Source organism: Motacilla alba, chromosome 19 (genome assembly GCF_015832195.1).
Source record: "Motacilla alba alba isolate MOTALB_02 chromosome 19, Motacilla_alba_V1.0_pri, whole genome shotgun sequence".
NCBI lineage: Eukaryota > Metazoa > Chordata > Aves > Passeriformes > Motacillidae > Motacilla > Motacilla alba.
This window is the reverse complement of record NC_052034.1, coordinates 6,138,968-6,161,144: the sequence shown is the minus strand read 5'-3', so window position 1 is coordinate 6,161,144 and position 22,177 is coordinate 6,138,968. Positions and strand designations below refer to the sequence as shown.

The window sequence follows — 22,177 nt, the reverse complement described above, 5'->3', positions numbered from 1 at the left end:
GCGCCCGCGCCCGCCAATCAGCGCGCGGGGGCGGGGAAAGGGGCGCGGCCCGGGGCGCATCCGCGGCGCTCATTGGGTGATCCATCGGCTGTCGGCCGGGGGGTGTGGCCTGAGCGGGTGGGCGGGGCCGGGCTCCCCGCGCTGCCGGGGTCCCGCGGGGTCCGCGCTCTGTCCCCGCTCTGTCCCCGCTCCGTGCCCGCCGTGTCCCCTCTGTGTCCCCGATCTGTCCCCGCTCTGTCCCCTCTGTGTCCCCGCCGTGTCCCCGCTCTGTCCCCGCTCTGTCCCCCCGCTATGTCCCCCCTCTGTCCCCCCTCTGTACCCGCTCTGTCCCCTCTGTGTTCCCGCTGTGTCCCTGCCGTGTCCCCACAGGGTCCCCGCTCTGTCCCCTCTCTGTCCCCGCAGGGTCCCCGCTGTGTCCCCTCTCTGTTCCCGCTGTGTCCCCTCTCTGCCCCCGCTCTGTCCCCGCTCTGTCCCCGCTGTGCTCCCGCTGTGCTCCCGCTGTGTCCCCCCGCTGTCCCCTCGGTCCCCCTCAGCCCCCGGTACCGCCCGCGGCTCCAGGGCAGTTCAGCCCCAGCCTGCCCAGCCCGCGCCCGCCTGGATTGGATCGAACCCACCCCGAACCTGGGGGCTGCAGCATCGGCCGCGCCGCTCTGCGCCCCAAACCTGCACGGGTTTATTGATTTTTAACCTGGTTTTTGTCTGTTTGTCAAGTACTGCGCCCCCGGCTGCAGCGCGCCCGAGGACAGGGGCATTTCTGGGTGCTTGGTGCCCTAAACAGCCGCGGAGGGTCGGAGAACCCCCCCACGGCGAGACCCACCCGGACTCGGGGACCCGACCGGCACCAGCGCTGCGGCTCGGGGCTGTGCCGGCCGAGAAGGTCCTTGGCATTTTCGCCGCGGGGACACTGTGGGGACGCTGCAGGGACACGCTGGGAACACACCGCTCTGTTCCCACAGCGCTGCCCCTCTGCCTCCCCCGCACAGGGGGACAGCAAGGGGACAAGGCGCAGTCCCCGCCACCGCCCCACGAGGCTCCCCGTGTGCCAGCTGCAGCCCCACAGCCGGTCGGGGCCACATGTCCCAGCTCCAGCGACACACACGTGGCAGGTGACAGCCGCCACAGCCCCGCAGCCAGTGCAGGTGAAGCAGTCGCTTCATTTCGGGTGCAGGGCGGGCAGGACCCGCGCCGGCCGGATGGAGCCATCCCCGCGCTGCTCCCACGCGGATCTCGGCAGGAGTTAATCGCCGGATTTGCTTGATTTCCCCTGGCCGGGCTCCACGGAGGCGGCTCCGGCAGCGGGGGGGCAGGAGGCTAACACCCCCCCGGCGGCACAAGGACACCCCGAAAGGGCGCAGTGACCCGCCTGGGCTGGCAGGGTGACACTGCCCCTGGCGCTGCGACTGCGGGGACAACGGGGCACTTAATGCTTGGGTATGGTGTGAGTAGGTACACAGTGCACAGGTGTATGGAGTGTGTAATTACACACACACTGCCCCGGCTCCACCCATAACGGGGCTGTCTCCAGCCCCAGCGGGGTCTCCTCCTTCCCGGGCTGCAGGATCAGGGTATCCTCAGCCCTGAGATCATCACCAGAGCCCCACGCCCCACTGTAGGATCAGCAATGATGGATCCAGTTCCTTCCAGCCTTGGTGCAGGATCAGCTTCCCCTCCCCACCCAGCCCACCCGTCACCAGCGCAGGATCAGCCCCACATCCCCTGGATCTGGGTCAGGGACCAACACCCCAGTGCAGGATCCGCCCCACATCGCCTGGATCGGGCTCAGGGCGCAGGATCAGCCCCACATCCCCCAGGTCAGGCTCAGGGGTATCCCCCGGTGCAGGATCAGACACCCCGGGGTTCCCTTTTGGGGTCTCCTGGCTCTCAGAGGGTCCCGAGCTGCAGCCGGGAGGGATTGGGTCATTTCGGGGTGCGGGAGCCCCTCCTCTGGGCTTGGTCAGGAGGGATCAGTGTGGGATAAAAGGGGTTGGAGAAACACCCCCACCCCCCCCCCGGGGCATTTCAGTGCCCTCACCCCAGCGGCAGGGCTGGGGCCAGGCTCCCCTCGCTGCCCTGCGCTCAGGGGACTTTTCCCCGTCTGGGGCACAGGTGGCACCGGTGCCACAGCCGGGTGTGACAACGTCTTCCACTGCAGAGCATCCCCGGCCGCCCCTGCCCTGCGGGGTGCAGGGGACCTTGGGGCGTTCCGGGGGGCATCGAGGGGTCCCAAACAGGGGGCACAGGCCGGGCGCCAAGCATGCGGAAAAGCCTTTAATGTCCCGCTGCGCCGCCCCGTGCCGGGCGGCGGCTCCGGCCGTGTCCCCACGGCGGCGGGCCGGTGTCACCCACGGGGATGGGTCACATTTACCCCGCTCCGGGGGCGGCGGGGCTCAGAGCCGGGCGGCCGGCTGGTCATAGACGTGGTGCGTGTTGTACCGCCGCACCGTCACCGACTCCGGCTTGCTGAAGGAGCCGCTGCCGCCGCAGGAGTCCGAGCTGGGGAGGGAAGGGGGCGAGGGATGAGGGTGGGGACGGAGGGATGACGGCGTCACCCTCACCCTGCCCAGCACGCCCGGGTGGTGGCACTCACCCCCAGAAGACGAGCATGACCACCAGCCCGGCCAGGAGGATGGCGAAGAGGATGGAGAGGATGGTGGTGATGGCGATCATGCCGGCGTTGTGCCCGCTGCGCGTCGTGGGGATGGCGCTGGGGGGTTTGGCTGGGGACAGAGCAGGGGGAGAGGGAGCAGGATGCGGGGACGCACACCCCGCAGTGGCTCGGGGGTCCGGAAGGGTGACGGTGTGCTCGTGTGTGCCAACCCAACGTGCCCTCACACGGCGCCACCGTGCACGAGTGACACCCGCGGCAGAGCCCTGCCTCAGCTTCCCCAGCTGCTCACAGGAGCCCTCACCCCAAACCACTGTTGCTCAGCATTCAGCCCCCTGGGACCACCCCACAGGCCCAGGACCACCTCATATCCCCCCTGTGGGCTGGCTCTGGGGACAGCACGAGCCCCAGTACCTGTCCTCAGCATGATTGGCGCCGACCAGGCTGTCTCCGCCACGGGCACAGAGCCCTCCAGGGCGAGGAACTTCACCCTGAGAACGAAAGGGAGGTTGGCCACGGTCCGGTGGGGCGGGGGGCCGCCGGCAGCCCGGGGGGGGCAGGTCCCACGGGCAGGCTCACCGGTAGGGCCCGGGGCCGGGCAGGGGGCCATTGCACGTGGGTCTCATCACGTCCTGGGCGCAGCTCGTCTCGCTGCCCACGCGCAGCACCGTGATGTCCCCGGTGGGCTTGGGGCAGGGGTAGCTGCCCAGGGTGGCATTGAGGGTCATGTAGGCACGGACGGGGTCCGGGAAGCTCTGGAATGCGGTCTCGGGAGTGCCCGGCTCCGCGCTGTTGTTGAAGGTGGATGCATCTGCAGGGATGGGGATGGGGATGGGGGTGAGGGGGGACTTGGTGGGGGGCACAGGGACCCCTGCACGGCCCCTGCCCTGGGCTGCTCCCACCTACCCTTGTCCAGGGCCACCACCAGCCAGATGACGGCGTTGCCGTAGTCTTTGAAGGTGCAGCGGGGCTGGTCCAGCACGAAGGTGGAGGCAGTTATCACCCCCTCCAGCTGCTCCTGGGTCAGGGCTGGCCTGGGCCCAACCAGGGCTGCGGGAGAAGCCGAGGGGATGCGGTGGAGGGTGTGGATCCCCCGCTGCAGCCCCGGAACGGGAGCTCTCACCGGCGGCGCCGGGGCTCGGGGTGGGGACAGGGGCAGGAGGCAGCTGCACTCTGGGATCTCGGCAGCGGGGCCCCCGCTCCCCTCCCAGCCCCAGTGTGGGCTCAGACACGTGTTGCATTCAAAGAGGAAGCAAAAACACTCCATGCTCCCAGCCGCGGGGAACACCCGCAGGACCAGGGCGGGTGACAGCAGGGACACTTGGGGTGGCACCCAGAGTGGGGGGGGGGGGGGGGGGGCATCAGCATCCCTACGCCTCCAGGTTCGGGGGGTCCGGGTGGACTCCAGTACGGACCTCCACAGAAGCCCACACTGTGCCAGTCAACCAAGACCAGCGACACCAGGGACTGGAGGTGGCACCCAGAACAGGACCCAGAGAAGCGGGCAGCAGCTGCCCCACACCTCGCGGGGTCCAGTGCCTGAGCACGGGGGAGCCCCGCGGTGCCAGGGGAGCCCCGAGCCCATCCCGACGGCGCCGCTGGACTCACCTGTGCCGTGTGCCGCGGGCAGGAGCAGCGGCAGCAGCGGGAGCAGCGGGAGCAGCGGGAGCAGCGGGAGCATGATGCGGCCGCCTGGGTGCCGAGGGCGGGAGTGCGGCTGCCGGGGCTCCGCGTCCCCTGGGACCCGCCTGTGGTCACCAACCGCCCACATTCCTGCCGCGGCCGCAGCCCCGTGGCAAACAGGTTGGGCTCGTTTCCCCGGGAGCTTTTGTTATGTTTGAGCGCCCGCCGGCGAGGCGTGCTGAGAGCCGCTGCGTTTGCGGCTGGGTGGGTGGCAGCGTCACCCGGCACAAGGGGATGTCCCCTGGTGATGCGCCCCACAGACCCCACCAGTGGCAGCCAGTGCCCCCCGCACCGACACCAAGTGCCACCAAGCCAGGACCCCACGTGCTTTTTGAGGTCCCCCACCTTCACAGTCCCGCCCTGCTTGGCCAAAGACCAGGAGGAGACAGCTGCAGATGAAAATCAGATTTTACTTGTCAGAAAGTCTAGTGGAAGGTGTCCCTGCCTGTGGCACTGGGGTTGAAATGAGGTGGTCCCTTTACGGTCCCGTCCAACCCAAAGTGTTCCACGATTGTCTGACACGGCGCAGGGGGCTGGGGGGCAGAGTGGCACAGCCCTGGGGGGCTGCACCCGCAGCCGGGGGGCAGGGGCTGGGGCAGGGCCGGGGGGATGTGGTGGGTCCGGTAGGATCTGCGGATGAAGGCGTCGGTCCCCAAGCCCTGGGGGCGCAGGGAGCCCCACACCTTGGCACTGCAGGGAGACAGAAGCAGAGGCATCAAGGGGGGTCTGGGGGGCTCTGCACCAGCCACCCCCAGGGAGCCTTTTCTCCTGCAAACTACGGCAAACCCCCAATTTAGGAACAAAAAGGCTTTTTCAATGTTAAAAAGATCTCCATTTCTCTGCTGATGGGGTTGCCGAGTTGGGGCGTTCTCCTGAGGCCCCTGCGGACACTGCCCCCCCCGTAGCCCCCCCCCGTACCCCAGGGCTCCGAGCACGGCGGTGGCCAGCACGGCCCCCAGGCTGGCCAGGATGGAGGCGATGACCAGCACGGCGCTGCCGCGGCGAGCGGGGGCAGGCTCGATGGTGCTCGGGCTGACGGCTGGGGGGAGGAGGACGAGGGATGTGGGGTGGATGCGGCACCGGGGGTCGCCTCTCCCCGCAGCTTTTGGGGTGACGGCACGGGGCTGCTGCGGATGCCACCACCCCAGCCAGGGAGGGGCAGGGGACCCGCGGGGGGTGGCGGTGCCACAGGTACCTGTGCGCAGGAGGATGGGCTCGGACCAGCGCGTCTCCGCCTTGGGCCCGCGGCAGCCCATGAGCAGGAACTTCACCCTGCCGCGGGAGCGGGGCTGGCACGGGGGGGAACCGGCCCGGCCGGCGAGTCACCCCAGCCGGGATTTGGGCTTCTGGCCTTACCTGTAGGGTCCCGGGGAGGGCAGGGGCCCATTGCAGGGGTCCTGTCTGCCCTGCTCCCTGCAGGCCGTGTCCCCCCCGACCCGCAGGACGGGCGAGCTCGGCGCCGAGCAGGAAAACGCGGCCGCCGCCGTCTCCAGGGTCATGTAGGAGCGGGCAGCGGGCAGCTGCTCGTACCGGGGCACCTCAGCCCGGCACTGCGGGTTTCTGAAGGCGGCTGATGCTGCGCGGCACAGCTGGGGGTGAGCGGCTGAGGGTCCCCCGTGTCCCCTGCCAGGGGGGTCGTGCTGGAGCAGCGAGGGCTCACCGTTGGCAAAGGCCACCGCCAGCCACACGGCGTCGGAGGCGTCGGCGTGGCCGTCGAAGACGCAGCGGGGCCTCTCCAGCGCGAAGGTGGTGGCAGTGACCTTGCCCAGCAGCGCCGTGGGGGGCACTTGGGGCACGTAGGGCAGCCGGGCTGGGGGAGTGGGCAGTGAGCCAGGGGACCCCCCGTTCTGCGCCGCTCCCCAAGCGCCTGACCCTGCATCCGCAGCAGCGCTGGCACACGGGAATGTCACAAGGTGCCAGCACCGGTGGGGACCCCCAGCCGTGCCCAGCCCCGTAACCCTTCCCTGGCACAAACGCCTCGCAGCCCCTCCAGGCCCCCGTCCCCCTCTGCCCTGTCCCCAGGGAGTCACCCAGGTCCGCGGCTGCGCCCGTCCCAGCCAGCGCCAGCAGCACCCACGGCAGCTCCATGGCGTCGTCGCGGTGGTGCTGGATGCGCTGTCCTGCTCGGCCCACCCCGTCCCACTGCCGAGGGGACGAGCTGCCCCCAGTGCCCCCGCAGCAGGGACCGCCTGTCCTGGAGCCGGACCCTCCCAGCCCCGCATTCCTGCACCGGCTCTGCCGGCCCGGCCAGGCCCCGCGGGCAGAGGGGACAGCTGAGCATCCCGAGTCACCCGCTGGTTCCAAACCCGCTGGGAACCGTCCTGCAGGACCCCCGAGGCACAAGACAATCATGTGAAAGGGGAAACTGAGGCAGAGGAGCCACCGGGGAAATGTTCGGGATGGACTGGCAGCACTCAGAGTCTTTGCTGGCGCTGTGGGGGCAGCCAGGCAAATCGTCCTGGACCCCACTCGCAGCACCAAGACCCAGCTCCCTGCGGATGCCGTGAGCCCACCAGGGCCCGGGAGCCAGGGGTGAGCCCGTGCCCGACCGGTTCGGGTGGAGCCAGCCCTGCCCCGCGGGCAGGGAAGCGCTGCGAAGCATCACACCCGAGCCAGCCCAAATCCCAGCGTTCAGGTGAACGGTCCCACCCAGCACCAGGGGCGCGGGAGCCTTTTCAGCTCGGGGGCCACCCCGCGCTGACATTTCCCCATCTCTCGCAGCCCTTCCAAGCCCTTGGGGTGCGGGCAGGGAGCCCCTCGGCGCCGCTCCCCCCGCAGAGGGCTCGGGGCGCTCCTTCTCCCGGGTTTGCCCGGGGGAGCGGCTGCCCGCTCCCGCGTGGGAGGAGATTTCCCCCCCTTCACAAGAGGCCGGGACCGCGCCTTCAGATTAAGTGGAATAAGGGCATTCAAAGATTACATCGTCCAGCTGCGGAGGGGAAAAACAGGCGCAGCTGCAGCCTCCGTGCCTCCTCCTTCTTGTCCCCTCCTTGTCCCCCACACCTGCCCGGCAACGCTTGCCCGGGGACCCCCCCCCCCCCGGTTCCCCCAGACCCCTCCCTGGTGCTCCCGGCCGGCAAGGAGCCAGCAGCAAGGTGAGGGGCAGGGTGGGTGACGCAGGGGGGTGACGCAGGGGGACGGTGAGTCACAGTTTCAGCTGCCGGTACCCAGCATAGCTGCGGGGTCAAGGCTGGGCTAATTATAACCACCCTGTGGCAGATGAGCCACCACCGCAGGGGCTGGGAGAGACACCCCCCTCCCCTCCCTGGGGCTCCAGCTGGGGATGGGGGACACAAGGCTTTCGGTCAAATGTGCCTGGCAGCATCACAAACATTGATCTGGGGCTCTGTCCCCTCCTGGCTCCGAGAGCAGCCATGGTTATGCTTTCTCCCCACCTTTCAAAGCATCTCCCTACACCACCATGCCTGAGCACCTGGCTCTGTTCCCTTCCACCCCTTGGATGCCCCTGCTGCGGGGGCCAGGCCACCTTGGGCCCAGCACAGAGAGGACGAGGATTTGAGGAGATGCCTCGTGTCCAAAACCAGGGCAGCCGGGGTGAGCTGCTGAGCTGGGCTGGCTCAGCACAGCCCCGTGCCCCTGCCCTGGACCAGCCCAGATGCAGGGAGGCTCCAGCTGATTCACACCCAGCAGCAGCTGCTGGGGATGCCTTAGGCCAGGCTCAGCAGGAAATTCTTGCTTTGTACAGGGCTGAGTGAACCCTGCTTCAATTTTCGCTTCAATTCACTGCTTTGCTTGCTGGGATAACATGATCCAGGGATACAAAGCTGAGGTTTCAACTCAAGACCTCTCCCTTTTGCAAGCGGGGTGGGAGAGGAGCAGACCGAGCCCATTTGTGTAGAGTTTAGCAACACAGACACGGCCCTGCAGCTCCCAAGGAGCTGCCCTTCCTGCAGCATGCCCAGATGGACACTGGGGAAAGCTCCACCCCTCTATGGCTCAGAAAAACCTTTAATCTTTATATTGGCACGACAGGAGCAAAGTGTCCCTCATCTGGTCCAGGATGTGCTGGTCCCAGGAGGAGGCCAAGGTAGAGCTGCCACAAAGCCCAGCCCCATCCCAGATTGCCCAGGAAGGAGGTGAAGAGGCAGCTGGCACCAGTGCCAAAGGGATGGATTGGATGGATTTAATGTGCAGCTGGGTCTGGTGGCTACAGGGAGGGGAAGAGCCAGAAACAGCTCTTCAAAGGATATCAGTCCCCCGGTGACAAGAAACAGCTCTTCAAAAGACATCGGCTCCCATGTGACATGCAGCCTGGGGACACTGTGCAGCAGGCCACAGGGACGGGGGCAATATCCCATTGGCAAGGTGCCAGCAGCCAGAGCAGGAACAGGCTCTGAGCCAGAGCATCGCTGCTGGCACCTGGGCTGGCCTCCACTGCTGCTGGGAGGAAGGTGACTGTCACCAGCTGGTGGCACCAGCATCCCTGCAGCAGCAGCACAAAGCGCAGCAGCTCCTCCCTGCTGCCATTTCAGCTGAGAGAAGGGGACAGAGGGACAGGTTCTGCCTCTCATCGTCGGGATCAGAGGAGCGGGGCTGGCAGTTCACAGCCAAGAGCAGAGGGCTGCAGCTTCCCCCAGGGTGGACACTGATGAGTCACCTCTGCTGGCACCATGGCCACAGACCACCAAGCTCCACTGGCCAAAGCCCTGACAGGCAGGATCCACAACCCCTGGGAGCAGCCTGCAGTGAGATGTGTCCCTCCAGCAGAGCTGGGCTTTCCCTCCTGGCTGGATGAATGGCCCGTGAATCCACGGAGCAGGCTGGTGCCCCAAAGACAGCCACCCCCAGCCCCAAGGCAGCAGGAAGGCAGAGCAGGGTCGTGCTGTGAGAATGAAGTTTATTGGGACTGAACAGAGATACACGGCAGGAGGGAGGCAAGGTGTGCCTCAGACAGGGAGCTGATGGGTCCCAAAGGAGGACCTTGTTGGATTCCAGGTGGTCTACTGGAAGCAAGGCACTCTCCTCTCCCATCCTGTCCCCAGGCATTACCAAAGGAAGGGCCTGCCTTCCCCAGGGGATCTGTCACCTCAGTCCCAGCCCAGCTGCTCCTGGCTGCAGCCATCAATCCCACCCAGAGACACAAGCACAGCTTCTACAAAAACATCCTTCCCTCCCCCACACCCCCCCACCAAAAAAATGTGAAGAGTGGGCAGGGCTCCCACGGAACTGTTATTGCTCAGTGTGAGGGTGGGCAGACACGGGAACTTAAGGCATCAGGAATAAGTGCACTAGGTGGCCCCTGAGGCTCACTGGCCCAGGCAGTCCTCGGTGACACCCTGGGCAGCCAGCTCTGCCAGCACATTGTCCAGGTAGTTGGGGTCAGGGTAGCCATGGCCACTGAGGTTTGAGTCCATCTCAGTCTTGTGGTGGATCTCGTTCCACACCACCGTGTTGCTCTCGCCCGTGGTGTTGGAGGTGCCCACTGTGAAAATCAGGCGTCTCTTCCAGGCCACCTTCAGGAGCTCCAGGACCTACAGGGGGAGAGGAAAAACAAAGCTAGGAGCAGCAGCTAGGAGACTTGAGCCACGAATGCAGCTTGTCAGGAGCTTGACGACTTAAGAAGGGTGATGTTACCAGGGTGTGACACCTCACCTTCCTGCCCTTCTCATTGTCTGGCAGGTAACAATAGCGAGGAAAGCCTCTGGCTGTGTATGGCATCCCAGGGTTGGGGTGCTCTGGGCCCTGCAAGAGATGAGACAGATTTGTCATGGACACATCCATCTTCAGATGAATTGGACAATCCATCAGCAGCAGGATCTGACAGAGGCCCATCCCAAACCAGCTCTTCCATGTGAAGGCAGCAAGGTACTGCTGGTGAGTACATGTCTGACTTGTTCTTATAGCACACATGAGTATTACACATCCTCCAGAAGCAGTCTCATGCTGGGATACAAACCCTGATCTAAAATCTACCTGAATTCTGGTGAGAGACAGCGCCAAAACATTGCTTTTTCCATGTGCTCTGGTAACACCACAAAAAGGCCACACAGCTCAAACATTTCAAAGTCCACTCCCACCACTGAAACCAACCTGCGCTGTGAAACCAGACCATGGGCAGTCTCCTCCCTGCTCCAGGCAGACATCAGAGCAGCTGGGGCTGCTCAGGAAAAGATCTCTGATGGAGGAGACCTCGCATATTGAAGAACAGCCAGAGCAGCTGCTGGCTCCAGGCACCACAGGCTGCTCAGCAAAGGGCTGCCAGCAGGTGCTGCACTGCATCCCAGGATTTTTCTGGAAGGCTCTCCCAGCTTGTGCTGTCTGCCAGCACGCCGGGCACTCACCTGGATGCCCCTGCTGATGTGATACACAATCCTGATGGTCCCACAGTCCTTGTGTCCTGGGAGGGACTGGGGGAAAGTGGAGATCTCCATCTTCCCTTTGGGCTGGGTACCGGTTTTCTCTCCGTAGATGGTTTTACAGGAGGGACACTGCAAGCTGCCATCCTGCCAGGGGAGAGAAGCCACATCAGAGCTGCACAGCCCAGGCAGCTGCACACAGGGGCCTGGCGAGGACGGGCCAGCTCAGTACCTTGTTCCCGTTGGAGTACATGGCCAGCATGCAGAGCATGTGGAAGGAGTGCTGGCAGTTCCTCAGGCGACCGACGGCCTCTGGCCGGATGGTGCTGGACGGGCACGAGTCGCTGTAGCCCGAGGGGGAGGACAGCTTCTCCATGCAGATCATGCAGTCCTAGAGGAGAAACCACCACGTGGTGTGAGCACAGGCTGCTCCTGAGGACTGACGCATCAAGCAAGCCATCAAGGACATGCTTCAGGAAGATCTGCCTTCAGCTTTAGCTGAGATTTAAGGACACACAGACAGGCTTCCTTGTCTGTCTGGTATGGCTCCACTTCCTGTGCTGTCCAGGAGGTGGAGAGCTGTCCTCAGTCAGAGAGGAGAGTATGGTTACACCCTGCTCCTCTGCAAAGGAGCTCCAGTGCAGGGTTTGATCTCTAGTTTTGACCTCTCAGCACTGAGACCAAAACCAAGCTCCTTCCTCCAAAGGAAATGGGGAGGCACTGCCAGGATGAGCTATTCGACCCACACTGTGCCTTCATCACATCCTCTGATGAGGACAAGTCACCTGCTGTCACATGTGACTTTTGGGCAGTGCTGAGGACTCTCCACCTCACATCAACAATGCCACTGCAAGCAGCACCATGTACCACACCAGACACCCAAGCAGGGATGGCCCTTGGGCGCTGCCGTGCTTTCCTTGGCACCCCAGTGAACTGGGCAAGCTGGAGCTGGTGACTTCACTGTCCTCTTACCTCATCAGCAGGAGCACCCTTCAGCTCTTCTAGGTACTTCTTCACCACTGATTCTGGCTCTGTTGGTGTGGCTGCACAAGGAGAGATGAGACAGAGAAGTCAGACACTCTCTGGTGCGATGGGCACGTGCGGGGTGAGCTAGAGAGAAGGCAGACAAGCAGGTCACTGGCCAGGATGCCAAGGAGAAAGGTCAGGGTTAGAGGGGGAGAAGAGAACACTCCAACAGATCCCTACAAGCCCAGCAAAGGCTTTGCTTTCAGCCACGGCTCCCACTAGGGCCGTGAGTGCCACAGCTCTGTAGCTGGTGTGCTCCTGTTCTCCTCACACAGCCCAAGTGACACCAGGCACGTCCCAGCTGGACTCTGTGCACACCAGAAGCTAGCTGGGATCAAACTTGGCAGCCTTGACGGGATAGAGGATCACCAGTCTGTCTTGTCAAAGGAGAAAAAAAGGCATTTCCACACCACCCAGCTGGTGCCCAGCAAGGAAACCCAGCAACACCCTGAGCTTCAGGCCCAGTTCTGAACAGAGCACAATGAGCTCCACATGCTTATCATGAAACAGTGGCCCTGGTCCTCAGCTTCCACACACTCACACCTGGCAAGACACAGTGCAAGCCACCAGGTGTATAAAATAAACCAGCTTTTGACATGAACCCTATCTGCAGCATGAGACAGTACCTTTGCATCTTCCCAAATATAATCCCTGCTCCCATGCACAGACACCTGAGCAGCCCAGCAGCCCCAGCAGCCTGGTCCCTGGAGACATTGTGGGATGGAGCAACAAACATCACACAACACCAAGAGCAAATTACCACTGAGTGCATCCACTGTCAGCTCAGCTCCCAGCCCATCCTCCTGGAGCTGCCTAGCAAGGCTTGGCTTAAGCCAGGGAGCATGCCATGCCTCTGCAAGACACCCGGCCCTGGGTGAGAGGAGAGGAGCTCCTCACCAGGCATCAGGCCTGCCACAAGCTGCCAGGCTTCTCCACCAGCCTGGGAAAGAAACATTTGTACAAGTGATGCTACAGCTCTGCCTGGCAGGAGGCAAAGAGATCAGACACTTGGCTTGGGGGAGCCTCATCCTTCCTTCCTGAATCCACTTCTGGGGACACCAGGAGAAAGCAGTGCTGTGCCAAACAGGCTGGCCAAGGTGTAGCTCTTCCTTCTCCAATCTCCATCCTGTCCAGGTGGACGCTTTAGCATGGAGAGTACTGCTGCTCCCAACTCCACATTCCCAGGAGGACACAGAGCATCACCACGTGCAGCAGCCAGGGATCAGAGCTGCAGCTGTACCTGCACTACCCACCTGCAGCTCCCCCATCCACTCTGGGGCTCCCAGGGAAGACAGAGGGTTCACAAGCATTGGCTCTGTGGTTCCAAAAGCTGCACATCAAGAGGCAGCCTCTGGAGCTGCTATTCCAGTCCAAAAATCCATGTCTGCCACAAGCAGGAAGGAGGGGGTGCTATTTTCTGGATAACCACTTTTCATGGAGACACAAACATGAAGCAGAAGGGAAGGACTGCTCCCATGCCACAAATGGTGTTGAATAGGAAAAGGCCTGGATGGCACAGAGCCTGTGCCAGGTAGAAGTCCCTCATTCCCTAGAACACCATGGAAGGGAGCAAGGCAGAGCACCAACATCCTTCAGCTAAGAAGGCTGAGGAACTGTGGGCTGGCCTCTCTTAAATGCAAATACAATCATTAAGATGAGATATTTTCAGAAGGGGATTCCTGGCCATCCTGAAATCTGTGCTTTCTGGCAGCAGTAGCAGGGGGAAGGGATGGCTGAGCACAGAGCAAGAGGAGCCCAGGAGGTGAAGGGACTTTCACTCCAAGTGCCAGCGCTGGGCAGGAGGGATGCCTGACATCTCAGGCAGAGCAGGGCTGTGAGGACCAATCTCTGGAGATCCCAAGCCAGACAGGTGGCAACAGGATTAAGCATTAAGCCAAAGAACAACACAGAAGCAGGTGTTTTCCTCTTCAGGGGCCAAAATCCCCTGGAAAAAGCATTTCCAAGAACTGTCCCAAGAGCAGGAAACAGGGAGGAGCCTGGGCAAGCCTCAGGCTTCCACCTTTGAGGCCAAGGGTTCAGCAGTGCCAGGAGCTGCTTCAAGGCCTCATCACAAGATCTCACAGGGAATGTGTCTCCTTGTCTTGTCTTTTCCAAAAGAAATTCCAGGAATGCTCTGCTGGGACCTTGCTTGCATGCAGAGGACCAAGAGGTAGGAATGAGTCTGAAGGGGATGTGATCAGTCCGAGCTGTCCCAGCCACTGTGCCTGAAACCCCCCAGCTCAGTGCTCTGTGATGTCTGTACTCCAGGCTGGCAAACACAGGGGGGCACTTTCCATGCATGGCACTTGGAATCAGCCTCTGGAGACCTTCACGGCCCTACAGGAGACGGAGGCTTCAGTTTCTTCTGCTTCACAGGTTTTAGGAAGAATGCTGTGAGCAGGACTAGCTATTATCCTCCTAAGGCCATCCACTTCCACGATGATCACTATGTTCTCATCCCTGTGGATCCTGTGCTGCCTGACAGACAGACAGACCAACCACCAAGTCTTTCTCCACCCAACCTGCATTTTCCAGGTGGCTCTTTCTGAAGTGACCTTCTTGTCTCCTCTGGCTTTGGGCTGGAGGAAGCAAAGCCAAAAGGATGCACAGCCAAGGTGAAGACAGGGAGGGAAGGGAGCAGAGAGGGGGTGTCACACCAGCAGCAACACCTGCCCAGCACTTGGCTGAAAGCCCCAGCTCACCTGCTCCCACCTGCACAGCAGATCTGAGCAGCTTTAGAGCAGCTCAGCTCCTTCAGGGTGGTGGAGGATGCTCCTTCCACAGAATCTCTCGTGACTTTTCTTCTCTGGAGCAGCTCCAAGGAACAAAGAGATAACTCACAAAAGAACTGGCCAGGCTCATTCAAATGAAATCAATGAAAGGAGACAAAAGTTCTGGTGCAGAGCTGGGTAACAGTGAGACAGGAAAGTCCTTGGGATTTTGGGCATTACATCACTTCACCAGCTGGCATTAGGATGGAGCTGAGGGAACCAAACAGGCAGAAGGTGATGCAGCCCTCAGCTACCCTGAGGAAACCCATGCCTGATGGATTTGCACTGTGGCATCTGCAATCTGTCCCTGTCACTTTGCTGTGACAACGCTCTAATGCATTTAGAGCCACCAAAGCTGCCTGGGGAGAGAAAGGGCTGGGCAGCCCTGACACTTTGGAAAAATCCATCCCCAGCTGCAAGCATTTCAAAGAACAGTCCCAAAGAAGGGACTTTTGATGCGGAGAGCTCTTTTCCAGGAAGGGCAGCAAAGGCCACATGGCCTTCCTCGGGCAGACCAGCACATCTGGCTGGCCACATCCCAGCAGCACAGGGGAAGCCAGGAGGCAGCTGGGACCATGGCACGAGCCACGTATGCTCCAGCACGTGAAGCACTTCCTTACAGGGCTGTTTAGTCCATAAAAGTGTTTGCCTCCAAATCTTTGTTCTGGCCACCCCCTGGGATCATCAAAGCCTGGTCAGTCCCCAGAGTTTTCTGGATTCAATAGTGGATGGAAAATGGACTGCAAGAATCTACCAGTGCCATTTATCACCAGCTGGCCCAGAGCTGTGTTACGGATTATCCAGGATGCCAAAGAATGTTTACCATTCTTTCATTTACAAAGACAGGAATATCAAATTGTTTTTAATGCTTCCCCTTCCTCCCTGTAGATAATAAGCTGCTTGCTGCAGCAAGGGCTTTCCATGGGCAACGTTTAACAGATGTGTTTTGAATCCCTGCACAGCAACCAAATGCTTGCACCAGTAATGTCTCCTTCTGTAGTCCAAGACAATCCATATGGTTTCCAGCAGACTTTTTTTGATACCCTCTGCAGGCCAGACTCTGGTTGTTCCTAGTTATTGTCCTGGACAGTCACACAGCTCCCACCACCTCTGCTCCCTGCACTTGCAAAGGCTGTATCTATGGATTTCTCCATGTTCAGCATTTCAGCAGGATAATCCAGTGACCAGGCTGCTCTGGTCAGAGCATCCCTGTTTGTGCAGCCCGTCTCCTTCAGCAGATGTTTCCCCACGGGAACAACAAGATCTCCCAGCTCTGAGGGGCTCCCCAGTCCCACCCATCCCATGGGCACTGGCACAGTCTGTACATCCAGCTGCAGGTGGATGGCAAGGGAGGATGAGTGTGCTCCTCTCCTTCTTCACTGCAGCACCTGCAGTGACTGCCCATGCCAGAGAGGAGGGATGTGCAGGGAAACCTCCTCATCAACTGGAAGTGGGTAACAAGTGACTCAGCAGACCCAAGCAGCCCCTGGAGGTCCTTGCAAAGGCTGGGGAGCCCTGGGGTGGCCAGCAGCACGCACAAGCAGCACTTGGAAAGAGCAGGGCAAGCCACTTGCCTTCCTGCCTCCTGGCCAGCAGTCAGGCCCCAGCAGTGCTGGCACAGGGCAGGGAGCAGCTGCAGCATCCCGAGGCAGCACTGATCCATGAGGATGGCAGAGGCTGCCAGGCCCTGTGCCAGCATGGAGAGCACAGAGCCTGCCCGAGACCACGGCTTCCCCAAGCCCTGCAGCACCCAGCTGTGCCAGAGACATCCCTGCCACAGCAGCAGCAAGGCTAACGAGTCCTGACTAATTAGCACCCCTGTTCAACACGCCCCAGCTATTCACAGAGCCAGCTGCCTCACCCGGGTGGGACCAGGGCTGGCAGCAGCAGCAGGGAGGGAGAAGGGGCTCAGCAGGGGCACTCTGCACCCACCACCAGCTGGTTGTGGTCAGTCAGCAATGCTGGGTCTAGTCCTGGATGCAGAGCTCTTGTCTGAGCTCTCCATGATGGAACATCCTAAAGGGAAGCAGCCAAGAACACGCGATGCAGAAATTCAGGGCACAAAACGAGCCCATCTTTGTCTGTTGGCAGTTCAGGGTCTGGGAAGGGAAAGAACAGTCTGGCCAAAAGTCAGGCTCAGTACCTGCACTGCAGAATAATGTTCTTAAACCCTGAGGGATGCTGTACAAACACAGCTTGCTCCTAGAACGGACTGAACACATTCTGCACCCCAGAAATGAGCCACTCCACAGGACTGGCATGGCAGCCCCCGCCAACAGGAATCCTGCTTTTTAAAATAAGAGGGGGGATTTTAACAACCTAAACCACTGAAAGGCTCCCCTTCCCATGGGTCAGTGTGGGACAGGGCTGATCTGCAAGTCTCTGCAGCACATCCTGGGCAGGATGAGGACAGCTGGGACAAATCCTGCCATGCTGGATGGGAGAAGGAGATGCTTGATGCTCCTTTCCCATTCCATCCTTCCTGCTGGTGCTGCCTCTCTGCTCCTCCAGACATGTCCCAGCCCCAGCAGGTGGCATTGCCGAGCTGGCAGGGAGGTGACAGCCTGCAGCCAGCCGGCAGGGGCTGAGCCAGCACTGGGGAACTGAAGATGTGATGCTGATGGGGTGCCCAGATAGAGCCACTGGACTCCCAATGCAGTGTGTGCTGTTCTCACCTCCCAGCCCCTGTCCCATCCTTCCCACTCCCCTTCCCATGCCCTGCATTGCTGCTCAGAAGCCACAAGACACGTCCTCCTGTTAACATCCCACCCCCACAGCATCCTGGCTGCTCACACAGTGCCAGGGAGAGCTGGATGCTGGGAGCAGACAGCACCTGGGCCAGCAGGCCCCACAGAGGAGAGGGCAGCAGCCAGCAAGCCTGTGTCTGTGGCCACCTTGTGACCTAAATACAGCTGTTCCATGTCACTAAGCAGCAGCAGGTGAACAACATCAGTGCAGACCTGGCCCTCGTTGTTCAGGGCTCCTCCAGCAACTGGGGCAAGCCAGTGCCTCTGTGGGAGGGCCTGGCCTCAGCACAGCTCCCTTTTGGCACTGTTTCCAGGGCATCCCCATCACCCAGCCCTCATTCCTGCCCTTGCGTGCTGCCCATGCCAGGAGTGAGGCAGCAGGAGCCACACAACCCCACCACACTGCCAGCTGGCCCCATGGAGCAGCCTCATCCAGCCCCTCTGCCACCCACCTCTGCTCAGCTCTTCTCCTTCACCTCCCATTTTGCTCTGCTCCTCCTGTTCTTTGCTGCTTCTCCTGCCGCCCCTGCTTTCTCCTCCCGCTAGATCACACATCCTACTCCACATTTGCTTTCTCACTCCTTCTCACAGCTCTCTCCATAATGCATTTCCATAAAATACCTCCCTCCTCATTTCATTTCTATTTTCCTTCCTGCCTCCTTCAGACAGCTTTGGACCTCATGGACTCCAAAGAGAGAAAAAGGTACAAAAAAACTCCCTAGACAGGCAGATGCCTCTTCCTCTCCACCTCTGGGCTCTTTCCTTTCTTAAAGGTAGAGCTCTGTGTTGAACATCTCCAGTCCCCACCTGGCTTATCCAAAGGGGGACGTGCTGTGGGTGAGGTGGTGACACCCCTGTGCCAAGGCTGGCAAACAGCCTCTAGAGCTACAGCAGGCTGGATTCACACCTACCCCTGCAGAGCCCCAGGGCTGGATGGGATCCAGGCTCTCAGGCTCTGCGAAGGTGAGGGGTGCCAGTGAGATATGAAGGGGAGAAGTGAAAGCCCTACCCTGGAGAGGGCTCCACTCAGCAAGAGAGCTGAGGTAACCCATCCCTTCCTGCCAGTGCATGTCCACCTGAGAGTGCTCCAGCTCACTCCCTTGCACCCCAGACTGAGGTGGAGAGAACAAATCCTCTGCAATTTGACCTAAAAAGCCCCACATGACTCAGGAGCCTGCTTGTCTGGGAGATCCTTGTCATCCCATGACTCAATCACGACATGGCTCACAAGCAAATCTCCTCTGCAGAGCACATATGGATTTGATGTTCCTAATGGTCCCTCAGCTCTCAGACCCGTCCCACCAACAACTCAGAAGGTCCTGGTATGTGGCCACTCCCCAGGAGGGTGCAGCAGGATCACAGGGGAGGCTGGTGGAGTCTGACACGCAGAGCACGGATCTGTTCCAGCTTTCACTTTGTGTGGAAACAAGCTGACCTACCACAGGACCACACCTACTTCAGCATGTTATTTATTTCGGAGCCTGTCACAGACACTGCAGGTCAGGGGACACTCATCCTGCTTCTCCCCTCGCTGGGATGAACATCATCAGTCAAACCAGAAGAGCCACGAGGGTGGGGGGGAGAGACAAGAGGAAAAGAGGGGTGCAGAGAGATAAAGAGAAGGAGATGGAAGCAAATACCAGAGTTTGAGCAGGAACTACCTTTCTTGGACACTTTCCTCCCCTCCTTAACTGAGCTGTGTTTTTTAGTGGCCTTATGGGTGCTGGCAGCTTGCGGCACACGGGTGAGGTGCACGGGCAGTCCGGCGGCTGACATCAGAATAGCTGTCATGCCTACAGTGGGTACGAGGTCAACATGCAGGAAGGAAACAATGGGGAAACACATTCATTAAAAAAAAAAAACCAAAACAACTTGAACCTTTCAAAGAAAATAAAAATAAAGTAAAATAAAATAAAACCCAAGCCCTTAGTTCTGAGGGCGTAAAATGTCCGAGAGGTAACGGGGTTGGAGTCAGCACAAGGAGAGGATCTGGGGGTTTTCAGAGGGATGAGCCCAGGCAGCAAATTAAGGGAGGAAGTGTGGGCACATGTCTTGTCTGTGACCCTTTGTGCTGGTGTGTAAAGAGCACCTTCCTCTTTGGACTTCGGGGCTCCTCAGGCACCAAGTCTGCTGTGGTGCCAAGCTCTCCTGCTGACCAGAGCCCTGCAAGCAGCCCTGGAGGATGAAGGGCATCACCCACGAGCCCTACAGGCCCTGCTCAGCTGCTTCCCCCTACAGCCACACATTTCAACAGTGTCACACTGAACCAATCCCCAGAGTGCAGCTGAGCTGCCTTCAAACACCGGGGCAGAGCTGCCCCACACACCCCCACACCCTCTCCTCCCTGGAACTCTGGCTTTCCCTCACTCCCAGCAGCAATGCAATCCTCATCCTCCCCCATCCCAGCCAGCTGTATCCATGGGATGCAGTTTGATAAAACTAATGAATCATTAAAAAGGACAGCCATTCCCTGAAGGTAAAATTGGCACACAGAAAGCTACAGGACTGATCATGCTGATCCGAGATGATGTTTGCCTGTGAAATCCAGGCTGGTTACAAATCATAACATTTCCAAGGTACTATACTGCTCTCACATCCAAGAGAACACCTGCTTTTGCTTTCCCAAGAGCAACTTCCCACCTGCAACAGCCAGCACCAGAAATAAGAAAAAATGCTTAGAGTTGCAAACCAACAGCAGAAAACCTAAAAGCCAGCATTTCCCCAGAAATCCCCTCTGAGGGCAGAGCATGCAAACCACATCCTAATGCTACAGACATTCCAGCTCAGTAATGCACGGCCAAAGCTGAGATTTCCAAAAAGTTTATTTTTGCAAGCCTCTATTCAGTCATATGGGGAAAAGAAGATTCTAGAGCACATTTGTTCAGGACAAAATGAGGCACCTTGCCCACACATGACTGAAAAATCGAGTTATGATGGGAAGCATCAGCTTTGTGTGCAAGTGGTAAGACTATTTTCTGCCTCAAATATGCAACCAGTCAAGAACGTGTGTCCTGTGACTACAAATCCCCTGTGCAAAGCCTGCCTCAGTGCCCCACGAGCAGAATCACTCCTACACAGTGCTGACCACAATTTGGACCTCCTTTTCCTAAGGTCTGAGCACAAGTATTCCAGAAACTGTTCAACTCCTTTCTTCACAGCCACAGTTGAATGTTTTTACTAAAACTTTCTCATCTAAGGGCCAAAAGACAGACAGAAAGGGTTTCACCAGAGAGGGGGTGGGACCGAGACAGAGGAAGGAGATTCTCCAGGGTTACCCAAGAACCTTTGGAAGAGCTGGGCCGACCACAAGACCAGGCTGCCCAATGGATGGTGAAATGCTCTTCCAAATGGAAATAGGTAACCAGGCAGCAATGGATCACCCACAACGGGGATCCAGGTCTGAGATCTAGAGTTCCCCCAGTTCCCAGGAGCTGCAGAGCCAGAGGAGGACTTCCAAAGCATACAAAGACTGGGTTAGTACCCCTTGCCCTACTGGCAGCACCAGAGCTCACCAGATCCAGAAACTTCACCACCAAAGTAACTCCCTTTAAGTCCTAACTAAAGGCCACAAGCCTATTGCAAGCTCTCAACCCATCAAAGCCAGCAGTCCACTACTCCCAGGGAGCCTTAAGAAACAGCTCAAATGTCCCCAGAACAAAAGCTACTTGTTTTTTTTTGTGAGTGCAGCTGGAACCCAAAGCCCAGCAGCAGCACCAAAGCTGCCCCCTGCACCTTTCAGGTCCTTTTCCCTTCCAGCAGAGAACAGTCAGAGGTATTCCAAGAAGAGCAGCAGCAACTCTGACTAGAGAGGCTGGAGGAACAATGTTCTTGAGAGACAGGGAAGGTCTCCCACCGCAGCTGGGGAAATCATCTCAGTCTGACCCACTGAGGCTGCACAATCCTATTCCTAGAACTGGTGCAGAGAAGTTGTCTCTAAAAAAGCTGTTTCTAAGCAGTGCAGTAGCACTGATGGCACAGACTGACATTTGAAAAGCGAGTCCAAAGACTACCAGGGATTATCACCACCCACGCACAGCTGTCTGATAGGCAAATGCAAAATTAATGTGTTCTTCTGAAGAGATCAATACTGTCTTGCTAACATTAGCAGGCAGAGCCCAGAAAAAAAAAAAAAAAAAAGAAAAAAAGGGAAAACAGAAGCTCGGGCTGAACAACTGGCTTCAGACTCTCAATGGCAGAGGGAGACAAAATCCAGACCAAGCAAAAAGCAGGAGCCACAGAACCTCAGGTGAGTTCAGCTATTCTGTGACACAGCCCCCTCACACCTGGAATAACACGTCCAAAACTGCCTGCCAGCATCATGAATCATCGCAAAACAAAACAAAAATCAGAAATCCACCATTTGTTCCACAAGCTTTCTTTTGTTTTTCTGAGCTGCATATTCATCTACAACTCCACACAGACATACAAACCCAGGGCAAACAGGGGACCAGGAGAATTACCCCAGCTCAATGTTCTCCTACCTTACATTGGTCAAGAAAAGGTGTTAAGTGGGAAATTACCTTTTCTTGGCCAATTTTAAACCTTCTGCTGACTTAGGAGCTACATGCAATGAATCATCTTCTGCAGATTCAAGTCAAGAGAGCATTCACAAAGGTTCTGGTGTTACATTGCTCTGATGCTTCATGTCAACCCCCAGCTGTAATGCTGCCTTGAAAGTTTAAATACAATACTGGAAATCTCAGCATTATTAATCCTGCCACAAGTTTGGGGACTGCAGTCCCCAGGAAGGGACATCCCTGACCCAGCCTTAGGTGGGAGCGCGTTTTCCTACAAGGTGCCAAAACAATACAGACACACATCACACTTGCAGATTGAGTCTCCAATTCTCACACCAATTTCAAGCCAGAACCTGTTCCAGGCGTCTGTGGAGTTACGCCAGGAGCAAGTGTAGCCCTGGACCTGGATAAATTCTCACCTGAACACAAGTTGCAACATGACAAGTTTGCCCAGACCAAGATTGCTTTGGACATGTTCCTGTGAGACTTCCTGCTGCTCACTAGCTAGTACAGG

The 22,177-nt window shown here is 59.2% G+C and overlaps 3 protein-coding genes across 5 annotated transcripts in view; all 3 read right to left on the bottom strand.

The window, feature by feature from the left end:
- Positions 1–2,247: 2,247 nt before the first annotated feature.
- On the bottom strand, positions 2,248–4,447 carry LOC119709830 (uroplakin-3b-like protein 1). The gene is made up of 6 exons (XM_038158076.1): positions 4,214–4,447; positions 3,512–3,655; positions 3,185–3,416; positions 3,020–3,096; positions 2,588–2,717; positions 2,248–2,493 (listed from the first exon to the last, which is right to left on the bottom strand). The coding sequence occupies exons 1-6, from the start codon at positions 4,374–4,376 to the stop codon at positions 2,388–2,390; spliced, it is 852 nt and encodes a 283-aa protein (XP_038014004.1). The 5' UTR covers positions 4,377–4,447; the 3' UTR covers positions 2,248–2,387.
- A 266-nt stretch (positions 4,448–4,713) lies between these two features.
- Positions 4,714–6,416, bottom strand: UPK3B (uroplakin 3B). Its single transcript, XM_038158441.1, has 6 exons — positions 6,319–6,416; positions 5,949–6,098; positions 5,645–5,864; positions 5,484–5,560; positions 5,207–5,327; positions 4,714–4,978 (listed from the first exon to the last, which is right to left on the bottom strand). Exons 1-6 carry the CDS (start codon positions 6,374–6,376, stop codon positions 4,714–4,716), a joined length of 891 nt encoding a protein of 296 aa, XP_038014369.1. The 5' UTR covers positions 6,377–6,416.
- Positions 6,417–9,121: 2,705 nt separating this feature from the next.
- Positions 9,122–22,177, bottom strand: part of DTX2 (deltex E3 ubiquitin ligase 2) — a 34,593-nt gene continuing 21,537 nt past the window's right edge. The window contains exons 5-10 of one of the 3 annotated variants that reach the window (XM_038158068.1): positions 18,808–18,939; positions 11,575–11,645; positions 10,835–10,993; positions 10,588–10,749; positions 9,899–9,988; positions 9,122–9,777 (exon numbers count right to left, since the gene is read on the bottom strand). In XM_038158068.1, the coding sequence (XP_038013996.1) occupies positions 9,553–9,777; positions 9,899–9,988; positions 10,588–10,749; positions 10,835–10,993; positions 11,575–11,645; positions 18,808–18,939 (839 nt within the window). In that variant the 3' untranslated portion in view covers positions 9,122–9,552. The remainder of the gene's footprint in view (positions 9,778–9,898; positions 9,989–10,587; positions 10,750–10,834; positions 10,994–11,574; positions 11,646–18,807; positions 18,940–22,177) is intronic. The other 2 variants (XM_038158069.1, XM_038158070.1) reach the window with 2 other exon arrangements.

Coding starts and splice junctions, on each gene's coding strand:
- LOC119709830 (XM_038158076.1), bottom strand. CDS start 4,376: ATGTGGGCGGTTGGTGACCACAGGCGGGTCCCAGGGGACGCGGAGCCC. Junction 2,718..3,019: donor GCCAATCATGCTGAGGACAG/GTACTGGGGCTC, acceptor CTCTGTCCCCAG/CCAAACCCCCCAGCGCCATC. Junction 2,494..2,587: donor GTCATGCTCGTCTTCTGGGG/GTGAGTGCCACC, acceptor TTCCCTCCCCAG/CTCGGACTCCTGCGGCGGCA.
- UPK3B (XM_038158441.1), bottom strand. CDS start 6,376: ATGGAGCTGCCGTGGGTGCTGCTGGCGCTGGCTGGGACGGGCGCAGCC. Junction 5,561..5,644: donor CCCTCCCCGGGACCCTACAG/GTAAGGCCAGAA, acceptor CTCCCGCGGCAG/GGTGAAGTTCCTGCTCATGG. Junction 5,328..5,483: donor GCCCATCCTCCTGCGCACAG/GTACCTGTGGCA, acceptor TCCTCCCCCCAG/CCGTCAGCCCGAGCACCATC.